Source organism: Balearica regulorum, chromosome 10, assembly GCF_011004875.1.
Source record: "Balearica regulorum gibbericeps isolate bBalReg1 chromosome 10, bBalReg1.pri, whole genome shotgun sequence".
Classification (NCBI taxonomy): domain Eukaryota; kingdom Metazoa; phylum Chordata; class Aves; order Gruiformes; family Gruidae; genus Balearica; species Balearica regulorum.
This window is the reverse complement of record NC_046193.1, coordinates 7,851,118-7,863,528: the sequence shown is the minus strand read 5'-3', so window position 1 is coordinate 7,863,528 and position 12,411 is coordinate 7,851,118. Positions and strand designations below refer to the sequence as shown.

The following is a 12,411-nucleotide window of genomic DNA, read 5'->3' as shown; positions in this document are numbered from 1 at the left end:
GGCAAGGGATGCTCCAGAGGGGGGTCCTGCCTTACTGCTAGGGCAGGGACCAGGTCCTGCACCCCTGGCACTGCCCCCTGCCCCGGTGTCCTGCGCCCACAGACAAGTGCCCCCCTTCCTCCCCCCCCCCCCGCTACCTCTCCCAGTAAATCCTCCTGGGCCCTGGCGTAAGCAGATAAAGCCCAGGCAGGCTTGGGGAAGGGGGGGCGTTGGGGGGGGGGCACCCCGCTGTCGGCTCCATCTGTGCCCCTGAGTGCCCGGTGCAGCAGCACTGACGGGGAGAAGGCAGCTGGTGGGCAGGGGGCTTGGCCCCCCGTCTGTCCGACTAGACGTCTGTCAGGCCTCCCCGCCAGCCCCCCCATCTGTTCATGGCAGCCACTCATTCGGTAAATCCACCCCATCTCCTCGGGGCGCTGGGCTGCTGCCGCCGTGGGCAGGAGCTGCCGGGGCTGGCAGGTCCCTTTTTAAGCCCCGGTGGATTATCGTGGGCTTGGGTGCCTGCCAGGAAAGGTGGGAGGAGGAAGAGGAGGATGAAAAGGAGCTGGGCAGGCTGAGGACATGGGTGCCACCACCCTGGGGGACCTACCTGTTCCTGAACACAGCCCCAGGGCTCCCCGGGCACCCTCCGAGGCTCCCAGGGGTCCTGCCAGAAGTGATGGGCGGGCTCCAGCAGCCTTGCAGCTGGTAATGCCCACCCACAGGGCAACGCTCCCTAAACGTCCCATCCCTTGGTGGCTGTCACCCCCAAACCAAACATGTGCAGGATGGTGGCCACAGAGGAGGTGGGGATGGGGAAGGAGGTGGGAAGGGCGGAAGGAAGCAGGAGGAAGGCGGCAGGAGGAAAGTGGCAGAGCTTGGGGTTTTATTTGGTCCCAAGGGAGGCTGGGTGGGGACACCAGGTGAACAGCTGGGTTGGCGCAAAGGTGTGTGCACGGGTGGAGGGGTGGGTGGGCTGGCCGTGTCCCTCAGCCTGTCCCGCTCACTCCAGCTGCTGCAGGAAGGTGAGGAGCCCGCGGTGCCACTCGTTGGGCTTGTCCAGGTAGCAGGCGTGTCCGGCGCCCTGCAGCACCAGCACCCGGTGCTCAGGGAGGTGCTGCAGGTTGTTCAGGCTGGCTTGCCCCAGCTCTGCGTCCTGGTCCCCATACACGATCAGCGTGGGTGTCTGCAGAGGGGGAACGCACCCTGAGCCTGCCAACAGCACCCAGACACCCGCTCCTCCTGGCCAGGCACACCCTGGGACCAGGATACGGAGGGGAGACACCTGCCCACCACAAGGGGAAACTCCTGGGTCTCCCAATGTCTCCTCTTTCCCTCCTGCTACCCTATGGTCACATGCCTTCATCATCACATTCCCCTTTTCCAGCAGCAATGGGTTTTCTGGCCTGTTTGGTCTTTCCCCTGCCAAACCTCAGTGCCAGTGTCCCCTCTTCATCACCCCCTCCCAGTTCCCCAACCTCTCAATCTCCCTCCAGGTCATACTTTGATCTGGGTGTACTGCTCTGCCGTGAACTTCTCGGTGCAGATGGGTGCCACGGGCACATATGCCTTGAGCAGGTGGTTGTGCTGGAAGAGGAAAGGCAGGGAGTACATGCCGCTGAGCGATGGGCTGATCACCACAGCCGGACCCAGGCACAGAGCCTCCGAAACCGCTTTCAGGAAAGTTCCTGGTGCTGGCTGGCCCACAGGCGCTGGGGCCACAGCATCCTTCGAGCGCCCCAGCCCTGAGCCATGGGAGACAGAAGTTGCCTTGTCACACTCTCCGCTGCCTTGCGACAGGGAGAAGCTGGCACAGCAGGACGCCGGCATTGCTATCCCAGCGCCATAAACGTGAGCGGCTGTATCGGCTCCTCCCGGCCCCCACCTCGCTCTGGGGTCCTGCTTGCCACCGTGCCTTACCCGGCAGGTCGATAGCCACAGCTCGGTAGCCGTTTTCGGCCAGCGTGGCAAGTGTCCGCAGCTGAAGCCAGGTGTCAGAGGAGAAGCGAATGCCATGCAGCAGCAGCACCGTCAGCTTTGGTGCCTGCTGGGCCGGCTCTGCTTGGCGGTAGAAGAGGGTTTGGCCTTCCACCGTGATGGTGCTCTCGATGAGCTGCGGGGCAGCCATGCCTGGGGGGTTGGGAGAGCTGTGAGGGGGGGTCGGGAGGTGGAAACGGGCGCCGTGGCCCTGTGCGGCCTAGCGGAAAAGTCGGCCCCGGTGGGATGCCGGTGTCTCCGTGTCAAGGCCCGGCAGCGGCAGGAAGGCTGGCAGGCTGTGCTGCCGGCACCGGGAAGGGGGGGTTACACTGGCATCACCCTCTTTTTGGGGGACACCGGCGGGGACCGGCCCCAGGGTGGGCGCACGGGGCTGCTCGCCCGTGCCAGGCGGGCTCACGGGCCCGCCCCTGCCTCAGTTTCCCCGGCAGCCCTTACCTGCTCCTCCGCCCCCCCGTGCTGGCCGCCGCTCACCACCCGCTGCCCGCCGCACCACGGGGCTGTGGGCGCCGCGCCCCGGGTCCAAAGGCTGGCGGGACGGGAGGGAGCGGCGGTACCGCCTCACGGAGCACAGGGCCCGGGGCGGCCCTGGGAACAGCCACCGCCCCGCCGAGCCGAGCTTTGCCGAGTCGAGCCGAGCGCAGCCGAGCTTCGCCGAAACCCACCGAGCTCGAGCCGAACCGTAGCCGAGCCGAAACGAGCCCGCCGAGCTCTTACCGAGCCGAGCCGAGCCCTAGCCGAGCTCTGCCGAGCCCTAGCCGAGCTCTTGCCGAACCGAGCCGAGCTCTGCCGAGCCCGCCGAGCCCTAGCCGAGCTCTTGCCGAACCGAGCCGAGCTCTGCCGAGCCCGCCGAGCCCTAGCCGAGCTCTTGCCGAACCGAGCCGAGCTCTGCCGAGCCCGCCGAGCCCTAGCCGAGCTCTTGCCGAACCGAGCCGAGCTCTGCCGAGCCCCGCCAAGTCCCAGCCGAGCCCCGCCAAGCCGGGGTTCCCTTCCCGGCACCGGCCGTTCTCTCCCCAGACCTCGGCCCCGGCCCAGTGCGGCGCTGACGCGGGGGGTCGGTGCGGCGGGCAGGGCCCCGGCTGGCAGCCCTCGGGGCCTGCAACGCTGCGGTCTCCCGCCAGGCGGAGACTGGGGCCGCGGGCACGGCGCCGTGAGGGCCGGGGGGGGCCGCATGTCCCGGCTGGAGCTGAGGGGCGGCGGGGCTGGCGGCGGGAGCCAGCGGGAACTCGGGAGGCCGGGGCCGAGCGGGGCTGCCAGCGCCGGGCGCGGGAGGCGCAGGCCGGGCCGGAGCTGAGGAGAGCACCGTGGTCTGGGGCCTGCACCCCCCCCAACAGCGTGGTTTGGGACTTCCAGCCGCTTGCTGCCATTTTCCTTCTCCAGGGGGAGCGGAGATGCCGCTCGCCCGCAGCCGCCTGGGGCTCCTGCTCCTCGGGGTGCTCTTCACCCTCGTCCTCTACCTCCTGCTCCCGGCCATCCAGCACGAGCAGCGCTTGGCGGGCACCCGGCCCGCTGAGGGGAAGCGGGGCCGGTGGGTGGGCAATGCCACCGTGCGATCAGGAATGGCTGCGGGAGAGCCCCCTGTCTTCTTCTACAGGGAGGTTTCCGCAGGGCCCCAGGCCAGCGGCACCGCCAGCCCCGGGAGGTGGGTCAGCCCTCTGGCTCCCAGGGTGGAGGAAGGTGGGCGGTGACAGGCACCGGGGGTTGGTCTTCACCAACCCTCTTACCTGCTGGACGTCTGTAGGCATGGCATCTTCCCTGAACCCCTTCCTGCCTGTCTTCCCTACCGCAGGCCCGATGTCCTGTTCCTGCACGGCCAGGCGTTTACCTCCAAGACGTGGGAGGCCTTGGGCACGCTGGCACTGCTCGCTGGAGAAGGCTACCATGCGGTTGCAATAGATCTGCCCGGTAGGACCATGGCACTGTGCTTAAGTTGATCCCTCTGGGCTGCTCTGGTCCCCCACCTCAGCTGCCAGTGCGCTCTGGACCTCTTTAAGGAGCTAGCGGTGGTCCCTGGGGCAATGTGCCTGGGATTTGGCTTTACCCTGTGGCATTGACCTCCGTGGCCACCCAAACCCTTTGGCTGGGGCTGGCTTGGTCCAGCCGGCATGTGGCTGTCGCTGTACATCTGCCGGGGCTTGACGGGTGCCTGGTTTTTGCCATGCTGGCTGAGCCCTGTGGGGAGAGAGACCATTGCAGGCTGTGTGAGCCCCTCTGTCCCGTGCCCACCCTGTGCCCTCTGCCCTGTGCCAGGCTATGGGGATTCGCCGCTGGCAGAGATGGTGGCCACGGCGCAGGGGCGGGTGGCCTTCCTGGACCACGTCCTCCAGGAGCTGGGCGTGCAGAGGCCTGTTCTCGTCAGCCCGTCCATGAGCGGCCGCTTTGCCCTGCCCTTCCTCCTGGCGCGGGGGGACCAGCTGGCCGGCTTCGTGCCCGTTGCGCCCGTGGGCACCAAGGACTACACGACTGAGCAGTACCGGCAGGTCCAGGTGAGGTGGGTTATTGGGCTCCTGAGGGGTCCCTGGGTGCTGGTGCATATTGTGGACCAGCTGGCTGGAGGGTGGCCTGGAGGGTGGCCCTGATTTGGGGTGAGGGGGACCTGTACCCCCCAGTTCACAGGGGTGCTGGCACTTGCCTTCCCTCGGCTTTGCAGCCTCCTGTGATGATGAATGGAGGTGGACACAGCCCAGGGGAAGCATGGTGGCCATTTCCCCCTCTGACATCTGCTCTGGTTTTCTCTCCCCTTACCAAGACACCCACCCTGATCATGTATGGTGACCGTGACACAAGCCTGGGTCCTCAGGCCCTGCAGAGCCTCCGGCACCTCCCTGGGCACCGTGTGGCCGTGGTGCCCGGTGCTGGCCACGCCTGCTACCTGGACAAGCCGGAGGACTTCCACCGGGCCCTGCTGGGCTTCCTGCGCCAGCTGAAGTGAGCGGTGCCTCGTCCCCTGCCGAGCAGAGGATGGGGGTCCAGGATGTCCCCAGGGACTGGGAGGCACAGGTGGCTGGCGAGAGGGGTGCTGTTCTCTTTTGGGGCGTCCCCAGGGTGGCGGGGACGATGGCCGAGGGTGTCCCTTGCTGGCAGGACAGGGTGTTGTCTGTTACAACGTCAATAAACTGATGCTGCTCTGGTTTCTGCGTGTGTCCCCAAGCGCCGCGGGGCTCCCCAGGCTCCAGCCCCATCTCTCCGCCTCTAATGTGGGGCAGGAGGGTTCCCGGCCCACCCCCTGCCTGACCCCTGCCCGCCTCCTGCCCACCTCCCCCTGCCTGCCCCTACCTGCTGCCCATCCTGTGCCCCCGCTCCTCCCCTGCCCGCTCCCTGCCCACCTCCTGCCCGCTCCCTGCCCACCTCCTGCCCGCTGCGGGCTGCGGGGCGGAGCGGGGCGGGCCGGGGCGGAGCGGGGCCGAGCGGGCGGAGCGGGGCCGGGCCGGGCAGGCGCCGGCGGCAGCAGCGTGGAGGTAGGGCCCGAGCGGACGGGGTTCCGGGGAACGGGGTCGGGCCAGCAGCGCCCGGCAGCCCGCGGGGGGCAGCCCCGGTGCCTTAGTCTCTCCCCCCCGCCAAGCCCGCACCCCTCGCCACGGTACCCTGCACCACCCCACCCCCCCCCCCCGTACCCCCTTGCACCCTTAATCACGGTACCCTGCACCTCCCATAACCCCTTGCACCCCTCCTCTACCCTCCTACACCCCCTTACGCCGGTACTCTGCACCCCCCCTGCAGACCCCTGCACCCCTAACCACGTACTCTGCACCCCTCCGCACACCCTCGCACCCTTAATCATGGTATCGTGCACCCCCCTGCACCCCCGACCATGGTATCCAGCACCCCTCTTGCCTGTGCTACCCCTACACACAACCGCTGCACCTCAACTCATGCACCCCCCTGCACTCCTAACCATGGTATCCCGCCCCCCCAGCACCCCCGCACCCCTACCCACTGTACCCTACACTCCCCACAACTCTAACCATGGTGCCCCTGCACCCCAACTGCAGTGTCCCTGCACCTCACTGTGCCTGCTCCCTGCACCTCAGCCGTGGTACCCCTATACCCCACCTGTGCCCCTTTGCACCCCTAGCCGCAGTACCCCTGCACCCCCCTGCACCTCTGTCATAGCCTCTCTGCACCCCCTACTCCCATACCCCCCAGTGTTCCCCTTCACCCCTCCTGCTGCACCCCTATGTGCCCCTAAGCACCCCACTTCCTCGTGCTCCTCTGGCCACCCAGCACCCCTCAAACACCCAGTAGCCTGTCATCCCCCTGTAGCCCTCCCAGCCCCTCTGTAAGCACTAGATCCCCCTTCACCACCCACATTTCCCTGCACCCCCCAGTGCCTTTCCTTGCACCTCTCCTGGACCCCCTAAGCAGGCACTGTCCCCCTTTCCTTGCCTGCACCCCCTTGCACCAGTATCCTGCTGTGTTGGGTTTGCACCCCCCCAGCATCCCCCCAGCCCTCTAACCACAGGCTAACCCTGACTAATGTGTGCCCCTGCCCTATACACCTTTCTTCTCCCCATAACCCCCTTCCCCACTTTGTTGCCCCCCTTTCCTCCCTGCTAGCCCCCCATGCCCCAGCTAGCCTTTCTCTGGATCTGGCCCCTTGTCCCATGCCTGGGCATCACAGCTTGCCTGGCACTGTGTTTGGGGCAGGAACGTGCGCTTTGAGGGGAGAATGAAAGGACGGCATGGGGGGTACAGCCCATCCTGTCCTCATACCCATGTTGGGGAGACTTCTCCCATGGTGGCAGCGTCCCAGGACTTGCACCGGGGAGACCTTTGCCCCATCCTGCTTCGGTTTCTGTGACGACCGAGCTTGCTGGCGGACTTTGGAGGGGCTGGTGGGTGATTAACCATCTCATCACTCTTCCCGCAGAGCTTTGCAGCCCCGGTCCCTGACATGGCACCCGGAAAGTCTGGGAAGAACACAGGGGCCTCAGAGAACCCCTCGGTTACGCTTTTCCGGGAGTACCTGAAGATTGACACCGTCCACCCCAAACCCGACTATGGTGAGGATAGGGGGGACAGGACGGGGTGCCATGCGGGGATCTGGCAATGTGGCTTTGCCATGCCGGTCTTTGGACCCGGGTGCCTGAGTCCTTGGCTGGGGCTGTTTTGATTGTGGTGTTAAGGAGCAGACACTGTTGTGCCTTATCTCTGCCGGTGCCTTTGGTTGGGGCAGGGACATCTTGAGTGCAGCTGCTGTTTGCTTCCTCCAGCCCTGTGCCCCAGGGCCCCCCCTTTCCATGCTGCCCTGGCTCTGGGACAGATGTTTGTGGTAACCCCGTGTAGATCTCCTTCTGTTAATGTTTCCATCCTCCCACTAAAGTACATTGAAGTTTTTTTATTAGTGAGGACCTCCCAAAACTCCTGCGGAGGACCATCTCCCCTGAACTTGCCTCCGATTTTTATTCATGTTTTCCTAGTCCTCACCCCAAAGGGACTGTGACAAGCTGCTGCTGTCTCTGCTCCTGGCCACTTCTTGTGCCCAGGACCTCCATCACCTGCCCTCTCTGGTCACCTCTTTCCTGGGCCTGAGAGCCTCAGAGAACCTTGGAGTCCCTGGGGGGTTGTGGCGAGAGGGGAGGGAGATCCTGACCTAACTCTAGGCATTCTCGCTCCTCTCCAGATGCAGCCATCCGGTTTCTGGAGCATGTCGGCACCGACCTGGGCTTGGCCTGCCAGAAAGTGGAGGTGAGTGAGGCGAGGAGCAACCCCTGGTCCACCAGTCTGTCCATCCATCCATATATCTGCACCTGGGTCCTTAGTGACTGGGCTGTTCCCCTGCCTGCTGCCTCGGAGATGGGCAGGAGTGAATCTCCTCTGCCTGTAATCCTCTGCTGACCTGAGCCGTTCCTTAAGCCTATATTCGGGCTGGTCCCTGCTGACCTTTGCGGCCGCCTGTGCTATGATTAGCTGGGGACCTGGCAGGGTCACGTTGGCTGGGGACGTCCCTCCTGCCGGGCACCAGCTGTGCCAGGGGACTCCCAGGCACTGGGGGAAGACGCAGGGTTTGTCTCCCCATGCTGAGGCTCCGTCTGGCTGCTCCTGCTGCCTGCTGCCTGCTGCCTGCTGCCTGCCCCTGTCCTCTCCCAGCAGAGAAAGGGGTGACCTGCCAGGTGGCATCAAGAAACGTCTCCCAGGCTGATGCTTTTCAGCTCCAGCCTGCTGGTCCCAGCCCCTCTGTCCCCAGCCGGCACCCCGGTGACATCCTGCCCTCGCCCTACAGGTGTGCCAGGGCCGTGTGGTGCTGATCCTGACCTGGCAGGGCACGAACCCCCGCCTGCGCTCCATCCTCCTCAACTCCCACACCGACGTCGTGCCCGTCTTTGAGGTGCCAGGACAGGGCGAGGGGTGGGATGGGCATGGCGGGGAGGACTGGGGGTGGCAGGCGATCGGGAGCTGGTGCCCGCCGGGCCCCTCTGCTGTCACGGCTGCTCTGCCCCACAGGAGCACTGGACCTACCCCCCTTTCGAGGCCGTTAAGGACTCACAAGGCAACATCTATGCCCGGGGTGCGCAGGACATGAAATGTGTCTCCATCCAGTGAGTGGAGGGCTCTGCTTCCGCTGGGGGGAGCGGGCACCGCATGAGGCTGCCTCTGAGTGATGCAGGACGGGATGCCACCATCCCCAGGGTCCCTGGGGCTCAGGGTGCCATCACTTGTTCCCCCCCGGGGTGGCTCAGGGCACACCAGCCCCTCTTCTCTGTGATGCCCAGGCCCTGCCTTCTCCCCGCAGGTACCTGGAGGCCATCCGGAGACTAAAGGCGGAGGGAAGGTGTTTTGCCCGCACCATCCACCTCACCTTTGTGCCTGGTGAGTCCCCAGGGTGTCCCTTCTTGGGAGACAGGAGGGGCTGGCAGCTGGGTGATGCTCTGGAGTTCTCCACACGTGGCAGCTGGGCACCCCCCTGCCATCCTCTCTGGATTTTGAGCTCCCCTAGTTTGGGGCTGGAGGGGTTTCCAGGTCTGAGGACATCAGTTACGCTGATGGCACCCAGGCTGGCATGGAAGGAGGACCAGCAGGTGGTGGGCTGGGGGACGCCCCGCTTCCTTCCTCCACGCCAGGTTCTCCCCCGCAGATGAGGAGGTGGGTGGACACAAGGGCATGGAGATGTTCGTGCAGCGCCCCGAGTTCAGAGCGCTCAACGTGGGCTTCGCCCTGGATGAGGGTGAGTGGTGGCAGGGCTGGCACGAGGACGTGTCTCCTCTTGGCACTCACCCCCCTGCCTCTTGGCATCACCCCCCCCCGGGCACTGGCACCCTGCATGGCTTCCAGAGACCCCCTCGGGGGCTCCTTCCCCTGGGCAGTGCCCCACACCGTGCCAGCCTGGAGGGGAAATGCTGCCAGGGCAGAGCAGAGGGGGACACATCATGGCACCCCGTGCCCCGCTGACCCCCCATCTGTGCCCACTGCAGGCCTGGCCAGCCCGTCTGACACCTTCAGCGTCTTTTATGGGGAGAAGAGCCCATGGTGTGAGTAACTGCCTGCCCACCGCCCTGTCCCTGGCTCTGCCAGGCGCTGCGGCATCGGTCCAGCCCTGGGCTTTCTGCTCAATGCCTCCCTCTCCCCCCGCTGCCGCAGGGATAAAGGTGAAGTGCGTGGGCAGCCCCGGGCACGGGTCCCGTTTCATCAGCAACACGGCGGCCGAGAAGATGGTAAGAGAGGGGGTACACCTGGTCTGCCCCCCGCCCCGTGCCCACCCTGGGGCTGCCAGGCGCCTGCCTGCAGGGCTGATCCTCACCGCTGCCCTTCCCTCCCCAGCACAAAGTCATCACCTCCTTCCTGGCCTTCAGGGAGAGCGAGAAGCAGAGGTAGGAGATGGGCAGCGGGATGGCAGTGGCTTCAGTTCATTCCACAGAGGGGGTCCTTGGGATCCCAAGCCAGGCTCTGATCCAGCACCACTGCCCCATGCCTCAGTTTCCCCATTTGAGGGTGGTAGCGGGGTGGGGGAGCCCTTCCCCTCCTCCCTGGGTGGTGGAGGGTGACTCTCCCTTGCGTCTTCTGAGGCTCAACTCTGACTCAAGCCTGACCCTCGGGGACGTCACCTCACTCAACCTGACCATGCTGGAGGGGGGTGTCTCCTTCAACGTGGTGCCCTCCGAGATGGCAGCCAGCTTTGACGTCCGCATCCCACCCACTGTGGACCTGAAGGTGGGCATCACACTGACCCCACCCGGGCAGGGAGCGGGTTGGGGGATACCCCGCTCACACCCCTCCTCTGGTCTCTGTCTCAGGCCTTTGAGGAGCAAGTGGCCGCATGGTGCCGGGGTGCCGGGGACGGCGTCACCTATGAGTTTCACCAGGTGAGGGGTCTCGGCCACCTGGGCGCATTGTGCCTGTCCCTCCCCTGCCACATGCTCACCCCCCCACCACTCACCTGCCCTCTCCCTCCGTCAGAAATGCATGGACCAACACGTTACCTCCACCGATGAGTCAGACCCGTGGTGGAAAGCCTTCAGCGAGGTCTGCAGGGACATGTGAGTATTGTCCCCAAGAAGGGCAGAACCCTGGTGGGGACATCCTCTGGTGGGAGCCAGGGGGTCCTTGGGGATCTGGGAGGTCATGGCAGGGGTTGGGAGGAGATGCTCCATGCCATGCCAGGGCATCTCCCCAGGTCTCCCAAAAGGGATGGGTCTGAGTGTCCTGCAGGGCTCAGGGACCTCCTGGACATGGTCTCTTTGCCCGCGGGGTGGCAGGGGGACGGGGGACCTGGCTGTCCCTGTGCCCATAGTGATGCAGGACTTTGCTTGTCAGGAAGCTGCAGCTGAAGCTTGAGATCTTCCCGGCTGCCACCGACAGCCGCTACATCCGAGCGGTGAGTGCAATGCCAGCCCCCCCGTGGGTCCCCCACCCGGGGTGAGACCTGCAGCCCCAAGCGGGAGCCGTGCCCGGCAGAGGGGGGCACGTGGTTCCCATCCCAGTCCCAGCCTCACCCTGTACTCCCCTAGGCAGGACACCCCGCTATCGGCTTCTCACCCATGAACCGCACCCCGGTACTGCTCCACGACCACAACGAGTTCCTCAACGAGCAAGTCTTCCTGCAGGGCATCGACATCTACGCCCGCCTCCTGCCTGCCCTGGCATCGGTGCCCCCGCTGCCCGCCGAGGGCTGAGCGCCCAGCGAGGGGCAGGAAGGGGAGATGCTGAGCAGCGGGACGCAAGGCTTTAAGAAGGGGGCAGGAGGTGGGCACAGGAAATGCCTGCCACTGTGCCCGGGACCCAGCTGCCATCACACCATGTTGGCTGTGCTCAGGGCTGGCCTGATGATGATGCCCGTGCCAAGTGTCCTGGCTGTGCCCTCAAAATCTGGGTCCCAGCCACCCCCCTGGGGGTTGCGTCCCCCTTTCCTGGGTGCCACCAGAGCCCCGTGCTGGGTGCCTCCTGCCTTTCCCGGTGTCGGCAACGCCTTCCCCTATCCCCGTGCCTCCCCTGGCTGTGCTGGCTGAGGGGTAAGGGGCTGGCTGGTGCTCCCCATCCTCCCCGTGCAAGTCAATAAATCTCCTTGGTAAGCACGGCCAGGAGCAGGGGGGTCTGTCCATCTGTCCGTGGTGCTGCCCGTGGGGTTTTGGGGAGCCCAGGCACCACAGATTTCCTCGGTGTGGTGGGGTCTGCTGGAGCGCTCCCCGCTCCCCTGGGTTTGTTGGGCTGGGTGATGGCACTGCAGGCAGGATCCTGCCTGGGCAGGCTGTGGGGCTGCTCCAGATCAGCCTCGGGGTGCCAGGGGGAGCGGGAGCAGCCAGAGGCACTGGGGTTCATCCTGCTCCCTCCCTCCCATCAGCTCCTGCCGCAGTGCCGCTCCCCCAAACCCTGGGGTCTGGGCAGGCAGTGTGCAGGTCCGGGCAGGCAGCTTCCAGTTACCTGCCAGAGCTGCCCCCAGGCTGCATCTCCTGGCTCTTACCCCGCTCCGTGCTGCTCTCCAGCACCCAGGGGTGCTGGGTCCGTCCAGGTGTTCTTACCTCAGGGGGTTGGGTTGTGGAGCTGCTCCATTACAAAAGGTTGGGGTGAGCTGGAACCCCCATGTCCTCCTGCTCTCCTTTTCAATTGCAGCTGCTGCAACCCCTGGGGGGGGCTGCGGGAGGGCTGGGGCTACCGAGGCTGCCCCCGCGCCGGGCTGGAAGAAAGGATGAGGCTGGTGGTGATGGAGCGCTGCAGAAGCCACCAGCTCCTTGGCTCCTTCCCCACCATCCAGCACTGGGGAATCCAAGGCTTTTAGGAGGGGGGGACACCTGCCTGTGCACTGAGAGTCCCTGGGGAAACCCGTATGGATTCTCTGATGTCTCATACAGCCATGTTCCCTGACCCTGCAGCCCTGGGGAGGATGGCACGGGAATGGTGTGGGTGCCGTGGGGTGCCGTGGGGTCCTGCTTGCTGGCCGAGGTCCCCGCTCAGGGTGCAGGTGAGCAGGCACCTTTGCAGGCAGACAGCGGTGCGTCCCCACTGCCC

General features: G+C 65.7%; 3 protein-coding genes across 6 annotated transcripts; 2 read left to right on the top strand and 1 right to left on the bottom strand.

The window, feature by feature from the left end:
• Positions 1 to 840: 840 nt before the first annotated feature.
• Positions 841 to 3,338, bottom strand: LOC104639060 (putative protein-lysine deacylase ABHD14B). 3 transcript variants are annotated; one of them, XM_075761932.1, is made up of 4 exons: positions 2,762 to 2,811; positions 1,897 to 2,106; positions 1,480 to 1,721; positions 841 to 1,162 (listed from the first exon to the last, which is right to left on the bottom strand). In XM_075761932.1, the coding sequence occupies exons 2-4, from the start codon at positions 2,102 to 2,104 to the stop codon at positions 980 to 982; spliced, it is 633 nt and encodes a 210-aa protein (XP_075618047.1). In that variant the 5' UTR covers positions 2,105 to 2,106; positions 2,762 to 2,811; the 3' UTR covers positions 841 to 979. The 3 variants fall into 3 exon arrangements, with proteins under 3 accessions (XP_075618047.1, XP_075618046.1, XP_075618045.1); XM_075761931.1 differs by lacking the exon at positions 2,762 to 2,811 and adding an exon at positions 2,410 to 2,688; XM_075761930.1 differs by lacking the exons at positions 1,480 to 1,721; positions 2,762 to 2,811 and adding an exon at positions 2,864 to 3,338 and having other exon boundaries at positions 1,022 to 1,162.
• A 24-nt stretch (positions 3,339 to 3,362) lies between these two features.
• ABHD14A (abhydrolase domain containing 14A) lies at positions 3,363 to 5,102 on the top strand. The gene is made up of 4 exons (XM_075761929.1): positions 3,363 to 3,613; positions 3,761 to 3,876; positions 4,222 to 4,457; positions 4,721 to 5,102. The coding sequence occupies exons 1-4, from the start codon at positions 3,363 to 3,365 to the stop codon at positions 4,901 to 4,903; spliced, it is 786 nt and encodes a 261-aa protein (XP_075618044.1). The 3' UTR covers positions 4,904 to 5,102.
• A 246-nt stretch (positions 5,103 to 5,348) lies between these two features.
• Positions 5,349 to 11,489, top strand: ACY1 (aminoacylase 1). Of its 2 annotated transcripts, none has more exons than XM_075761928.1 (15): positions 5,349 to 5,429; positions 6,842 to 6,974; positions 7,595 to 7,659; positions 8,195 to 8,299; positions 8,416 to 8,510; positions 8,705 to 8,781; positions 9,047 to 9,136; positions 9,384 to 9,440; positions 9,550 to 9,623; positions 9,730 to 9,779; positions 9,975 to 10,119; positions 10,203 to 10,271; positions 10,366 to 10,445; positions 10,723 to 10,783; positions 10,921 to 11,489. In XM_075761928.1, exons 2-15 carry the CDS (start codon positions 6,866 to 6,868, stop codon positions 10,948 to 10,950), a joined length of 1,107 nt encoding a protein of 368 aa, XP_075618043.1. In that variant the 5' UTR covers positions 5,349 to 5,429; positions 6,842 to 6,865; the 3' UTR covers positions 10,951 to 11,489. The 2 variants fall into 2 exon arrangements, with proteins under 2 accessions (XP_075618043.1, XP_075618042.1); XM_075761927.1 differs by having other exon boundaries at positions 10,917 to 11,489.
• Positions 11,490 to 12,411: the final 922 nt, after the last annotated feature.